This window comes from Salvelinus namaycush, chromosome 5 (assembly GCF_016432855.1).
Source record: "Salvelinus namaycush isolate Seneca chromosome 5, SaNama_1.0, whole genome shotgun sequence".
Taxonomy (NCBI): Eukaryota; Metazoa; Chordata; class Actinopteri; order Salmoniformes; family Salmonidae; genus Salvelinus; species Salvelinus namaycush.
In genome coordinates this window covers 22,507,403-22,521,534 of record NC_052311.1, presented here as the reverse complement: position 1 = coordinate 22,521,534, position 14,132 = coordinate 22,507,403, and the positions used below count along the sequence as shown (strand labels likewise).

General features: G+C 38.7%; 1 protein-coding gene across 1 annotated transcript; it reads left to right on the top strand.

Moving 5' to 3' along the window:
• The first annotated feature begins 351 nt into the window (after positions 1-351).
• Positions 352-10,530, top strand: LOC120047428 (T-cell leukemia homeobox protein 3-like). The gene is made up of 3 exons (XM_038992948.1): positions 352-823; positions 7,031-7,268; positions 10,314-10,530. Exons 1-3 carry the CDS (start codon positions 352-354, stop codon positions 10,528-10,530), a joined length of 927 nt encoding a protein of 308 aa, XP_038848876.1.
• The last annotated feature ends 3,602 nt before the right edge of the window (positions 10,531-14,132 follow it).

Genomic DNA, 14,132 nt, shown 5'->3' with positions numbered 1-14,132 from the left:
ACCAATAGGCTATTAATCGATATAGATTACTGTGATATGTGCAAGCAAATATGTTAAAGGACATACTACAATGTGATGGATATGCATTTTAAGACTCCCAATCTATCCCGATGGATTATTAACATTGCATTTTAGCCTACTCCGTATCTATGTCTTCGGGACAGATAATGGCAACGCTTCGGTCGGTGTGGGTCGCGCACTGCTCAAGGAAGTATCTTTAGGGTAAAACCTGAACACAGACGTGGGTATCATTTATGCGCCTGATACTGCGACAACACGGAAAACAAATATATAGCATACTTTTTTTAATCAACATATGAGTCGTTTTGAGACGCTAATATGAATACAGCAATGGAGAACACTGGAATTGAAGAGGTTAACCAGACACACCAGCAGCACGAGCCCATCAGCTTTGGAATAGACCAGATACTGAACAGCACTGACCCGTCCAGCAGCTGCATGCTGCCCAACCGAACCAGCGACACGGATTACACGAACGTTTACACCAATGGCTATAACAGCGTCTATAACCCTGCCTGCTCCATGGCGGCTGGGCTCGCTGGTTCCTATAACGTGAATATGAACATGAATGTGAGCATGAACATGAACGTTAACGTAAACGGAGGGAACGCCGGTGGTGTTATCAGGGTACCAGCTCACAGACCCATGCCACCGAATCCGCATCCGCCACCTCCTAGCCATCCGCCTTGCCTCGCGGCTTGCATCCCCTCAGTGACTTCAATGACAAGTATGGGAAATGCGGCCAACTTCACCTTCCCGTGGATGGAGAGCAGTAGAAGATTCGCAAAGGACAGACTCACTGGTAAGATTCAACTAAACTTCTGAACATTTATGTTTATGTAGACTACAATTCTGTCACAAAATGGGACTATTGCTTCATGGATTTCTCCATAGGAATATTCAATATTTTCCACTGGAAAGGAGGTTCAAACTTAAATGGAATTCATAAAAAGGTCACCTTTAATTGTTGTTTGACAGTTTAATCCACATCCTTAAAAGTATGGCATATGCCTAGGATTTTGTTTTTAGCATCTTGACTTTGTCAGTTAAGAAGGCATGGTAGCCAATTTTGTGACAGACTCATTTATCAAACCATATGTGCTACTGGGCATATGGCATGAGGAATTCGATTTTACATCAAGGCCTGTCTATATCATATTAGTTCATTTAAAAGACAAGTGAATACTTCCAGGTATTGTTAATAATATATGTTATGTACATTTGTATAATTTTATGGGTATAATGCCAACCATTAAGATTGCGACTTTCAATCCATATACATGGAGGGGATAACGTTGATAAATCCCCTCGTCATCCTAATCAAATGAATAGCTCACCATACAAAATGGATGACATGATTTGAAGAGATGACTGTTTTTCCAAATGCAGAACACCTGATTTATTTCTGAATATAATATTCACCATCCAAATGTGGTTTAATAATAGCAACATCAGTTTCAATAGGCTATAATAAAACATAATAGGTTAACTGTTATGTCTGTGAGTATTGTTGTTGTTTATAGGCTATTATTATTGCTTATTGTAACAGTTTAATAACAATATAACACTCTACTATAATAAAAACAATTAAAACCAACATTTTTCTAGCGTAGTATTATCATTATTACGTTGACTTTTTGAGGCATAGTAGCTCATTCTTAGTTATTGCGGCAAATAGGCCTATAGCTTCGTCCAATAATAGTATCTAAATGTAGCGATTCAGTCTACGGCAAATCATTGAGGATGCAGTCCTGCAGGTGGGCTACGTAAATAATTTTGTCTGGACTCTGCCGGGCTATTTATAGGCCTATAGTTGTGTATACAGCCAACTAAACAGAGAGAAGATAGCAACACCGTCACTATCAACACCTGACAAGCATGTTATTTTTTTGTGTTTAGCATACACGGGGTTATTTGACATGTCCCTTTCCGCGTTGAATATCATGCCAATAAATGCAAAGCGTCAACGCAATTCGTGTCCTAGGTCTATTGAATAAACGCTGTCTTATTTTAGTAGAACTATCTTCAACACAGTGTTGAACAATTGTCCAGTCTTACGTCCAGCCTAACTGACCCATTGAAAGAAAATAAAAAAGGGAAAAGAATTGTGACAAATTCTTTACAAACGTTGAAGTATGACATCTAAACATTTAGCGTACGGCCGGACAGTTTATTTCGCCCATAAAACATTGAATTGACGTTGTATCTTCACCATTGGGCTGTCAAGGTAAATTGGATAATATTGCAAATGCTTAAACTTGTAAACGCTTCTATATCTCTATGACATTGGCAGGTGTAGTTAATGATCTATATCATTTACAAAAAGATGAAGAATGAATCCAAGTACGGTGGCTGTGATTGTGAATATAGGACTTACTGTATAGGCCTGCAGGTCCGGAATCCTTTGACCAACGATATTCTCGCATTTTAGGAAATTGGAAAAGTGGCTTTCTCAAAAATTAGGCCTAGCAAAAGCACGACAGATCAAAATATGTTATGCTTATGTCATAATCCTTTTTCACATAGGCTCTGGTGTTTTCGATTAGCCAATAGAAAAAGACATAACACTAAGGGTTGCACGGGCCATTATAGGCCTATTACATGATAGGCCTACTGTTTCACATTTCATTTCATTTTAATATTATAGAAAGGGCAGAAAGGGATAGTAGTAACTTATAACTGCCGTGCAAATGAAACTTAATTCGACGGGCTGGCAGTTCGATGGCCTGCTTTTGGCCTGTATATTTTAGGCTACAATGACCATAACCTCACCCCCACTCGGCCGAGATATTAGTTTTTCTGGCATGACGTCACCACCATGAAGATGGAAATGAAGACCATTATGTATTGGCCCGCATTAAATATTAACAATGATGTGCTTTCCTAATTAATTATTTAAACCAGAGAACGATATGTCAACTGTAAAATATCTTATGTAAATATGCTTATCAATTGTATTCATAGTCACAACGGGCCACTTGTTTCATTTGGTTTATAGTTTGGTGTTGGTTATAGCCTCATCTTCAACCATCCACCAACAAGACGTTCCTTTTAAGTGATCACTTTTTGTTATCATTGGTGATCCCCATTTGAGACAAAGACCTATCTTTGAGATTTATTGAAAGTGCTTGAAGTAGGATATTACAGTGTAGCCATTTGTCAACATTGTTTGAGACATTTATTTTTTTAAATCATACTCCCATCGATTTTCATTTGAGTTAATACTTTTTTATTGTAGCATAGGGGGCAAATTGTATTTCCACATTTAAAAATAATAAACATTGTAAGAAATATGGTATAAAATGTATCTCTTAGTTGCTGGATGGACTTAGCTCAGCAGTCAGCACCTGTCTGTTCGGTTGGCTTAACCTAAATTCATATCTCAAACCGTAAAGCGTTTCTTTGGATGCTTGAAATAGACCTCTCCTGTTTTAAATAATTCCCTCTCATATTGGATTGCAGCGCTGAATTTAACCGCAAGTGTCAAAGCAAGTGAAACAGCGAACAGGCCTACGATTGGAGATGTGATATTCACAACAGACCGGACATACTGTATCTGAACAGATTGGAAGGCGCTGAAAGGGAATACCACATGTTTCTACGTTGATTGACTTCTTGGCAGTTTTCAGGTTTAATGAAGCAAAGAAGTGCATAAACTGATTTGTCCCCTGAAGTCAATAAACAAAGTTGTTCATATGGCTCTAAGTTCTGGAGAAATGGGCAACTAGGATACTTCAAATCGAAATGTAGGCCCAGAGGCATTTTCATTTTTACAATATCTGCATGTATTGCATAAAAACTTGTAAAATATTGTAAAATACACACTATAATCTTAAAGTAAGGTAACTGTAATTTAATGAATGGCATCCATACCGGCAATAATTAATGTATTTTGAGATTTTAGCATTAGGACACTGATTAGTGTCTATAGTAAAAACATTATATAGCCTACCATAAAATACATTAATGCCATGTAATTACACAACCACTAACAGATACTACAGTTGTAAGTACAATGTATAATACGAAGTGATTACGTTGTACCTGCTTGCTGTACCTGTGTAAGGTCCCATAATGGCCATTGAGGTAAGACTATGCCTATACATCTCATTGCATTAATATAACAGTGCTTTATCTTTGTCAGAAATAATGATCTTCCCCGCAAATACATGTATTTAAAGATGGCGGCAGTAATGGTGATGTTGATGGGGAAAGCGGGACAGTTTTCTCCGGAAGTTGCTTCTATTCTCAGCCAGTGTTGCATGGGCAAGTGGCTCTGTTTTGCCTCATAGTGTAATAAATAGCAATATGTTCATGTTATATTTCAATATCCCCGTTAGAATCCTTTATATATATTTATTAGATTGCTACACAGGTAATATCCGCAGTGGGGAAGAGAGGCGCTGTCACAGAAATGTGTTATTAGGTATAAGTGGTTTTATTATGGGCCCATATTCTCTAAGGTATAATTTTTTTATATAGCTTATGCTAAATCATATTACCCAGGCATCAGATTTAGTATTCTCCACCATTTCCGTCGTCATCCCTTAGAGCAAAATACATTAGAACAATTCCTGCAATGTGTTCTTGAAAATGTTCTATGCAACATTCAAGTGAAAATAAAATACAACTATTGAATGAAGTGAAATACATAACACGATTTCTCTGGTTTGTGAAATTCAGTGACCTTGAGACTTTGAGGGACATCTGGTCTACCACTCTCTCCATATTTGGTCTTGCCCAGTTATGGGAAATTACAGTATATCTTCAATGAATAACATTATTGTGGTAATTGTCTGTGCATGCATAAACATTCGAACAACAAGTTATTGATGTCCTTTGCAATATGGGCTGATTATTAAACGCAATCATATCACATTATAACGACTATTACTGTAAAGAGGCTGAGGGCTAAATTGAACTAACTGCCTTGTTCCATAAAGGTCTGCAGGTTTTGATGACAGACAGGTGTGTTCTGGGCTCTTGGCACACTGCTGCATTTAGTGGGATACTACCACACACTCGGTTCTTTATTTGGAAGCTGGTCATAAATAGGGACATCACAGACAAAATAAAATAAAAACCTACGGCATGATGTCTTTTGTTCTACTGTGACATGAATCAGTCAATCATCATCCATAGGACTATTGTTACATTTCAAATGGTTTAATTGTTTATTCAGAAAATCTTATGTCAGAATTCAAGTTAGGTTGAAGGTGCCCTTAAGCAAGTTTGACTGGATGGCAGTCTGTTTGCGTGTTACTCTTCGGTTGCATGTGAACGTGCTTGTATGTGCCTGGTCCATTAGCTGGTCCCCAGATGGCCTGAAATAGAAGTCTAATGTGGTATTATCTGTACCCAGACCTGCATGTTGAGCCTGGAGCAGACCTGCTTACTCCAAATGTGTGACCTATTCATCTCTATCCTCAGGCAAAGAAGGGTTGGACCCTCTCTAGATTAAAAATACCTTTTCAAAACTCAATACTTGCAGTCAATGTTTACAATTAAATTACAAATGTACCCAATTTACATTTTGAAATATATTTTTTTAATCATGTGTGAATCATTTATTGTTTGCCATTTATGTTTATAACTAATCAGAGAGGTTGAGAGTGATTTGAAATGATTGTTGAGTGCATTATATGGCTTGTGTTTCATTTGTGTTTCATCTCATCTCCAAAGTGCCTCAGTGGAAAATTAATTTAGATTGTTCACACTGAATCCAGGTTACTACATTCTCAACACAGTAGCATTGGTCCCCCAGGGCACCTATGGAGATGTTTTATATGCAGTTTGACTGCTGGTGAGCTCTCAGACAGAACTAGACCAATAAACACACTGTAAGACAACAGGCAAACAGCTTGTGAGGAACAAGGAAGCCTGCTCCTGATTCCCTTCGACAGAAACGTCTGTTTTACATCTTATAGATGTAGATGAGTATAGGACTTGAAAAGGGCTCTATATCCAAACATATTATATTACATTTGTGAATGTTCTGTTTACTCATGCCTGACACAATAGACAATATGGTATAAATATTTTACCATAAAATGCTTGAGATTGGTACTTTTCTTTTGTATTAGGTTTTAATTAGTAAAAAAGTAAACACATGTATCTTGTACATATCACCTAAGTTACTATGTAGAACTGGATAGGTTAGATAGCCTACTGTAATGAACTGGCATCAGACCAAATGTGATACTTTCGGCCTAACCAATCAGCTGAAGGCATTTATTGTACTAAATGACAATCCCCATCTGGGATAAAAGCAATGAGAGGGTACTTCCTGAGTACCCCCACCTGCCCCGCACAGCTCCACATGGGTCCCTGACTGTGTCTCCCTTTCTTTAGCGGAGCAGGCAGAGGACAGACAAGCAGGAGACCCCAATGGGAGGCCAGGAGCCCCCCCGGCCCTGCCAGGCCTCTGCCCTCTCCCCAAGGGGGACATCGGCAGGGTCCCTACCTGGAGCTCTATGGAGACATTAGCCAAACACTATTACCCTGAACTCGCTCACCTGCGAGACACTGGCCCACTTGCAGACTATCCCTTTCGAAAGGGTACTTGTCCAGGTGAGTCACTTCCCTGGTCTTCTTTTAAATGTGCCTTTCATCTTGGCCTGGTTGGTTTTCTCCTGGTTTCCATCAGGGATGTTAAAATACCAAAATGCTTAGGTCCATAGGACAAAAGTCTATGTACCGTTTGTACTATATGCGTTAGATATGAGAAAAACATGAATATAGGACCTTTTTTACCTTGTAAAAAACCTCATATTACAACGGGTAATAGCCAGTGATGAACCATTAAATGTTGGCTAATTCCTGGTAAAAAAAAGAAGATACATGCTGGAATATTGAGTTGAATTAGTGAAGGACAACAAAATCCCCCATAAAATATACACTAGTGTTCATGCATACTAAATCTATGGCAAAGGTATAATATGTCAGAGAAGGTTCTTGCTTGACCAAGGTTTGTCTCTGAAAATGAACATAGTCTCTCTCTCTCTCTCAGCAGCCCTTTCGCCCTTCTCCGTGACCCGGCGCATTGGCCACCCCTATCAGAACCGGACACCACCCAAGAGAAAAAAGCCCCGTACCTCGTTCAGCCGAGTGCAGATCTGCGAGCTGGAGAAACGCTTTCACCGGCAGAAATACCTGGCGTCAGCGGAGCGCGCCACCCTGGCCAAGGCCCTGAAGATGACGGACGCACAGGTCAAAACCTGGTTCCAAAACAGGAGGACAAAATGGAGGTAGGGGCCCATTACAGCAACACATTACAGCAACACATTACAGCAACAAACTTCTAAACACTCTTCAAACACTTTCAATGTTAAAGCATTTTTTATTGTTCCTTTTATGACATTCATTATTTCAAGAAAGGAGATATTCTTTATCAAAACTGCTGTCCATTGTACTTGCTGCATTATGATTTAAGCATTATGATACATTAGACTGAAGAATTATGATACATTAGACTGAAGCATTATGATACATTAGACTGAAGCATTATGATACATTAGACTGAAGCATTATGATACATTAGACTGAAGCATTATGATACATTAGACTGAAGCATTATGATGCATTAGACTGAAGCATTATGATACATTAGACTGAAGCATTATGATACATTAGACTGAAGCATTATGATGCATTAGACTGAAGCATTATGATGCATTAGACTGAAGCATTATGATACATTAGACTGAAGAATTATGATACATTAGACTGAAGCATTATGATACATTAGACTGAAGCATTATGATACATTAGACTGAAGCATTATGATGCATTAGACTGAAGCATTATGATACATTAGACTGAAGCATTATGATACATTAGACTGAAGCATTATGATACATTAGACTGAAGAATTATGATACATTAGACTGAAGCATTATGATACATTAGACTGAAGCATTATGATGCATTAGACTGAAGCATTATGATACATTAGACTGAAGCATTATGATACATTAGACTGAAGTATTATGATGCATTAGACTGAAGCATTATGATGCATTAGACTGAAGCATTATGATACATTAGACTGAAGCATTATGATGCATTAGACTGAAGCATTATGATACATTAGACTGAAGCATTATGATACATTAGACTGAAGCATTATGATACATTAGACTGAAGCATTATGATGCATTAGACTGAAGCATTATGATGCATTAGACTGAAGCATTATGATACATTAGACTGAAGCATTATGATACATTAGACTGAAGCATTATGATACATTAGACTGAAGCATTATGATACATTAGACTGAAGCATTATGATGCATTAGACTGAAGCATTATGATACATTAGACTGAAGCATTATGATACATTAGACTGAAGCATTATGATACATTAGACTGAAGAATTATGATACATTAGACTGAAGCATTATGATACATTAGACTGAAGCATTATGATGCATTAGACTGAAGCATTATGATGCATTAGACTGAAGCATTATGATACATTAGACTGAAGCATTATGATACATTAGACTGAAGCATTATGATGCATTAGACTGAAGCATTATGATGCATTAGACTGAAGCATTATGATACATTAGACTGAAGCATTATGATACATTAGACTGAAGCATTATGATGCATTAGACTGAAGAATTATGATACATTAGACTGAAGAATTATGATACATTAGACTGAAGCATTATGATACATTAGACTGAAGCATTATGATATATTAGACTGAAGCATTATGATACATTAGATGGATGCGGGAAGTGACACAAAGTAACAACTGTGCATCCATTTAAATATGGTATGTGAATTGCTTTGCTTGTGGTGAGCAAGCTTTTGTGTTGTGTTATATGAATATACTATATTCCTGTGGTTGATAATGTGCCTGGCCCATTTGTTGTGACAGTGAAACACCTTTTTTTGCTTAGCTTAGCTCCTACTTGTTTTTAGAGGCCAATTCCCTTGACCAAGCACAATTAACCCTGTTCTTAAAAGGCTTTTCTAGAAAGGTGCTGTCCAAAGATGGCAGCGTAGCCTAGTGGTTAGAGCGTTGGACTAGTAACTGAAAGGTTGCAAGATCGAATCCCTGAGCTGACAATGTACAAATCTGTTGTTCTGCCCCTGAACAAGGCAGTTAACCCACTGTTCCTAGGCCGTCATTGAAAATAAGAATTTGTTCTTAACTGACTTGCCTAGTAAAATAAAGGTTAAAAAAGCAATACTGACCCACTAGTCTGAATAGTTGAGGGCATTGTCCATGGCAGAAACTCTTCCCCTAATTCACTCAAACTGTTTATGGTCATATGGAATAAATGAGTGGACTATCAAATTATAATACCTTGCGTTTATTTAACCTTGATGTCAAACAAGGACCTAAAGGAAATGAATGTAGAAATAGTTCCTGTATATCTGAGTCATCTTGACTCATGGGCTCTGGCACACCTTGCATTAAAATGTGTCCTGTGATCAGATCTGGTGGACCTGATATGGGAAAAGCTGGCACACGACGCATTTTAATACCAGATGTAAGAGATCCTATTTCAATAGGTATTTGTATGCAAGGTGTCGACACAGGGCCATGTTTTCGATAGAAAACATCAAGATCTGTTTAAAGGACAATTAAATGTAATGGTACAGTTTGTATTTTAGTGATCAGTTACATCTCTGTTGAATTCTGAAATTCAAAACACAGATGAAAAAAAGAACGACTAGATGGCATATCATGAATAACCAGGGGATTGGCTAACTCACTTTCCTGATTTCTGAGCTAGTTTTGGTGTGATTTATGATATTTCCCCATAGTGTGTAGATAGGATGTGCATGAAGGATGTATTTGTGGGACGGCTACGCTAGTAACAAGCATATGATCAAATGAACAGCAACGAAATCGGATTAGGATAATGTAGTTAGCAATAACGTGTGGCTAATCAAAGGAGGATGGTGTGTATGAAACAGCATTTTAGAGGTGTTTTTCTGACCCTGTTGCACATGCAGGCCTAACAATCACATGTAAATACATACAGTATAATATCCATGTGAGAATGACATACACCATTGTTTTCATGAAAATTAAATAATGGTAATCCAAAGGAAATAAGGGTAAAAAATAATTAAGTAAAATAATCAGGGTATCCATTTTTTTATGTAGTTATTTTTAACAATACAGTATCACTTTTTCGTGGACTGAATACTTGTATTTCAGGAAGTATTTGTCTTTTTGCATTCGAAGGTAGTATTTATGGTGACATACTGTATGAATATTTAGGCACTGTTTTGAAAATGCCCTTTTCCCCACTGTGGAACCAGGAGACAGACAGCCGAGGAGCGCGAGGCAGAGAGACAGCAGGCCAACCGTCTGATGCTGCAGCTCCAACAGGAGGCCTTTCAGAAGACCCTGAGCCAGCCCCTGCAGCAGGACCCCCTCTGCCTGCACAACTCCTCCTTGTACGCCTTACAGAACCTACAGCCCTGGGCGGAGGACAACAAGGTGACCTCCGTCACCTCCCTGGCATCTGTGGTCTGAATGATTGTGTGTGTGTGTTTGGGGGGGGGGGGGGGGGGGGTTGTTGTGTGTGTGTGTGTGTGTGTGTGTGTGTGTGTGTGTGTGTGTGTGTGTGTGTGTGTGTGTGTGTGTGTGTGTGTGTGTGTGTGTGTGTGTGTGTGCGTAATTTATAATAAGAATATAATAGTAATATTGATGATTTTTCTAAGGGAAAATGTGGGTGGGCCATTTGTTGGGGAGTGACCACTCATATCTAGATGGATGCATATGAGGAGCCTGAGGCCTTAACATTCAAATGTATTTTATGTAAAGACTGTTGCATTGTGGGATTGTACAGTAATATGTTTTGGATGATTAAAATTTACATTATATCCTTATTTAATGTGCATACCTACTGCCATTAAGGACAAGGAGGAAACCTATAGGATATGACGTTTTGACTATGTATTTCTTTACAAACCACGTATTCTCTTTTATAGATCATATGTGGACTTCTTGGCATGGACAGACATACGTTTAGTTCCACTGAAATGGACAATGATCAATGAGTCTACTAAGTTTTTTTCAGACCTGATTCTGTCAAGTCATTTTCCTACCTTACACTAGATTTTCACTCTCCCTTCAGCTGTATGTCTAAACAGAGAACGAAGCGAAATCCTCACTACCAGACCACTAACAGACACATCGGTAGATGCCTACCATCAAGACTGTCCTGTTGCCAACAGGGAGCACTGACTCTCAGCCATACGGCAACAAAACTGGATCCCATTCCTTTGCTTTTGACTTTGTACAATGTAGTAATGCATGTTTCAAATATTTCTGTGTGCACTTGGAATTGCCGTTGCAGTCACCAGCCTTCCAGGTGGATCCTTTCCCTGACTGCAGTTTGCAAGTGGTATCTCTTCGAGGATTACTCGTAAGGTGTTTTACACCTTTTAAGGTGTTTTATATTAAATGATATCATGACTTTTTGAAAAGATGATCAACATTGGAAGCCTCTCTTTTGTTGTTGTTCTTTCACCAGAAAGGATAACTGCATAATTTCACGCAATCACACAGTTTCACATGTTTTCATACCTCCTAAAGTAAGTGTCCTCTAATCTATCAACATGATGTTGTTGACTATGCCACACGTATTGGAATCTTTCAGTGTTTCTCATTCATTCCAATATTCAACCCTTATGACAACTTCATCTCCACAGCCAAACCAGCAGGCCTTGTTTCACATAACACCAGAAAAGGTTCAACGTTTTGCATAGAGTGCTGTTATCAGTAAAGTGAGAGTTACAATATATACGTTTTATTACAACAATGTTTTTTTGTGAGACTGCTTGGATGCTAATGATGCACATAAAGTCCGAATCCAACAATTAACCTAACGCAGCGAATTCTCTGGGAAACGAGGCCCAGGTGGGATGTCTTCTGAACAGTTTGTTCTAAAACCCTAGACCTTGGGGGTCTGGGATCCACAAATATCCATGTCTACCTAGAGACATTGGACAGTTGACAACTTCCATTATCATCCATGTCAAGTCAAAACAAAAATGTCCTATCTGGAAGTACAACACACTGCTAATCTAGATAGATCTCTAGGGTGGGGCATTTTATAACTGCAGTTTTCTTGTTTGTAAATGAGGCTTCACTCTCTCTACTTCACGTAGATCACAGATGGTTGCCTACACCAGGAAGTAGTACTATTCCATTGTGTAGTGTTCCCTTGTTGTACTGTTCACAAAAAGCCCAGAAAACACCCTCTGGAACTCAACGTTAGAATCCTGGCAAAATCTCACGTTCAACCACCTCCATTTTCTGGTGATATCAACAGCATCAGTCTACCCAAGTTGGAGGATCTCCATTGTTCAAAACAACAGTCTGCCACCCTTTCTGCACGGAGACTGCGTGTTTTGTCGGTTTAGAGGGTGTCTCGCCTGGTTGAGATCCTGTCAATTGCAGGCAGTTGTCCAGGTGACGCCTACTCAACCCCCATTTCCTCTGCCCAGACCATGGGCCTCTTTCATCCTGCTGTCTCAGATGCCATAAAGACGTGACTTGGCCCATTTTACAAAAATACCTCATCCTTACTGTTTTCAAAATCGTGCATTGTGTTTTGCTACAGGTGCTTAAAAACTTTTTTTTCCAAAGCTGAGTATGTTTTTTTACCCTTTCCACCAAAGAGCCTTACCCGTATCCAATAAAATGTCACCACACAAGAACAAGAGCAAGAGGTTCAAAGTACATCAGAATTCCTATCAGGTACTCTGTTTTCAATCAGGACACCAAAACACTACTATACATCATATGTTAGAACTGCGACTACCCTTTTCTATTAATAAAGATTCTCCTTTTCCAGTTTCTTAAAGTGTATTGAAAGCAAAACAACTATATGGTCAGTTGTGATTTTGGATCCATTTACAGTCAAAAAGCCTATAAAAAATATTTCCTTTGGATACCATACCAGCATTCACCCAACCTCTTCAGCTGCCTTTGTGTGAATGAAACCTGTGACTAGATAAATACATAAAAAAGTAGTTCACACTCAAAGAGAAGTATCGAAGACCTCTACATTTTTCAATTGGTTCCAACACTCAATCTGTTGAGAGTATGAGAAAAAGAAAAGGTTTTGTTTTTTTGCCCTCTTCCTCAACCGTCAGCAGGATCTGGTATCTTTAGTAGCATGTGTATGACTTCAAAATACTTCTGAATGAATACTTCTGAATGAAGCACGGATGTTTTGTACTGAAGATTCGCTTTGGTGGGAAGAAGTCAACACACGTCAAAGATAAGCCAAAACGCTGCTGCTGATTAAATAAACCCAGTCCATAGGTCTCACAGGAGATTGGGATCTTTGTTGTTTTTCTGTTAAATAGATATAATCGGCAAAAAATGTTTTATCTTGTCCTTAACTAAATTATTAAGAACAGCCACGCATTTTAGTTCTCACTCACTGAATTAAAAATGTATTTTTATTAAACAAAATTGATTTAATATTACAAGTTGGGGTCGTCCTAAAGGTATATGTAGCTACTAAGGGCATGTGTACAATAAGCGTGTTGTTGTCACCAAACCAGAGACATTCTGCTTGGAGAAATAAATAGCATTAACTTTCAGTGTTTTAACACACAAAGACAAGCTACTATTGTATGATATTTCACATCAAGTGGAATCTGACCTGTGGAATGGCGGAGTCGCCTTGTCGTAATGACGGTAGTCTTTGTGGCATCAGTCCAGAGCTACCTGATCGTGGTGACATGAGAGTGCTCCCTCTTATGATTCACAGGGCGCCTGGAAGAAAAGTGTTGATTGAGTGCATGGGCCATATATCACCTGCACAAAGGGCTCTTGAGACAAGCCAGAGCAGACTTTGCTACACAAACAAGACTTCAAACCGTAGGCTCTTTCACACATGCATGAAACACCGCCATTCCTTCTGGATGTATGATAATACGGGCATCTCTTTGAGTTAAGCTATATGTTTGATATGGGTCAGCCACCTTTAATGTGTGCTCTGTTTCTATTGAGTCGTAGCATAAATGCTTTTCACCTTGAACCTGCGTAAGGTTGCAACACTAAATCTCTTTTAAAAGAGGACAGCTGACAAACCAACAATAAACACTTAATTGATG

Coding starts and splice junctions, on each gene's coding strand:
- LOC120047428 (XM_038992948.1), top strand. CDS start 352: ATGGAGAACACTGGAATTGAAGAGGTTAACCAGACACACCAGCAGCAC. Junction 824..7,030: donor CGCAAAGGACAGACTCACTG/GTAAGATTCAAC, acceptor TCTCTCTCTCAG/CAGCCCTTTCGCCCTTCTCC. Junction 7,269..10,313: donor AACAGGAGGACAAAATGGAG/GTAGGGGCCCAT, acceptor CTGTGGAACCAG/GAGACAGACAGCCGAGGAGC.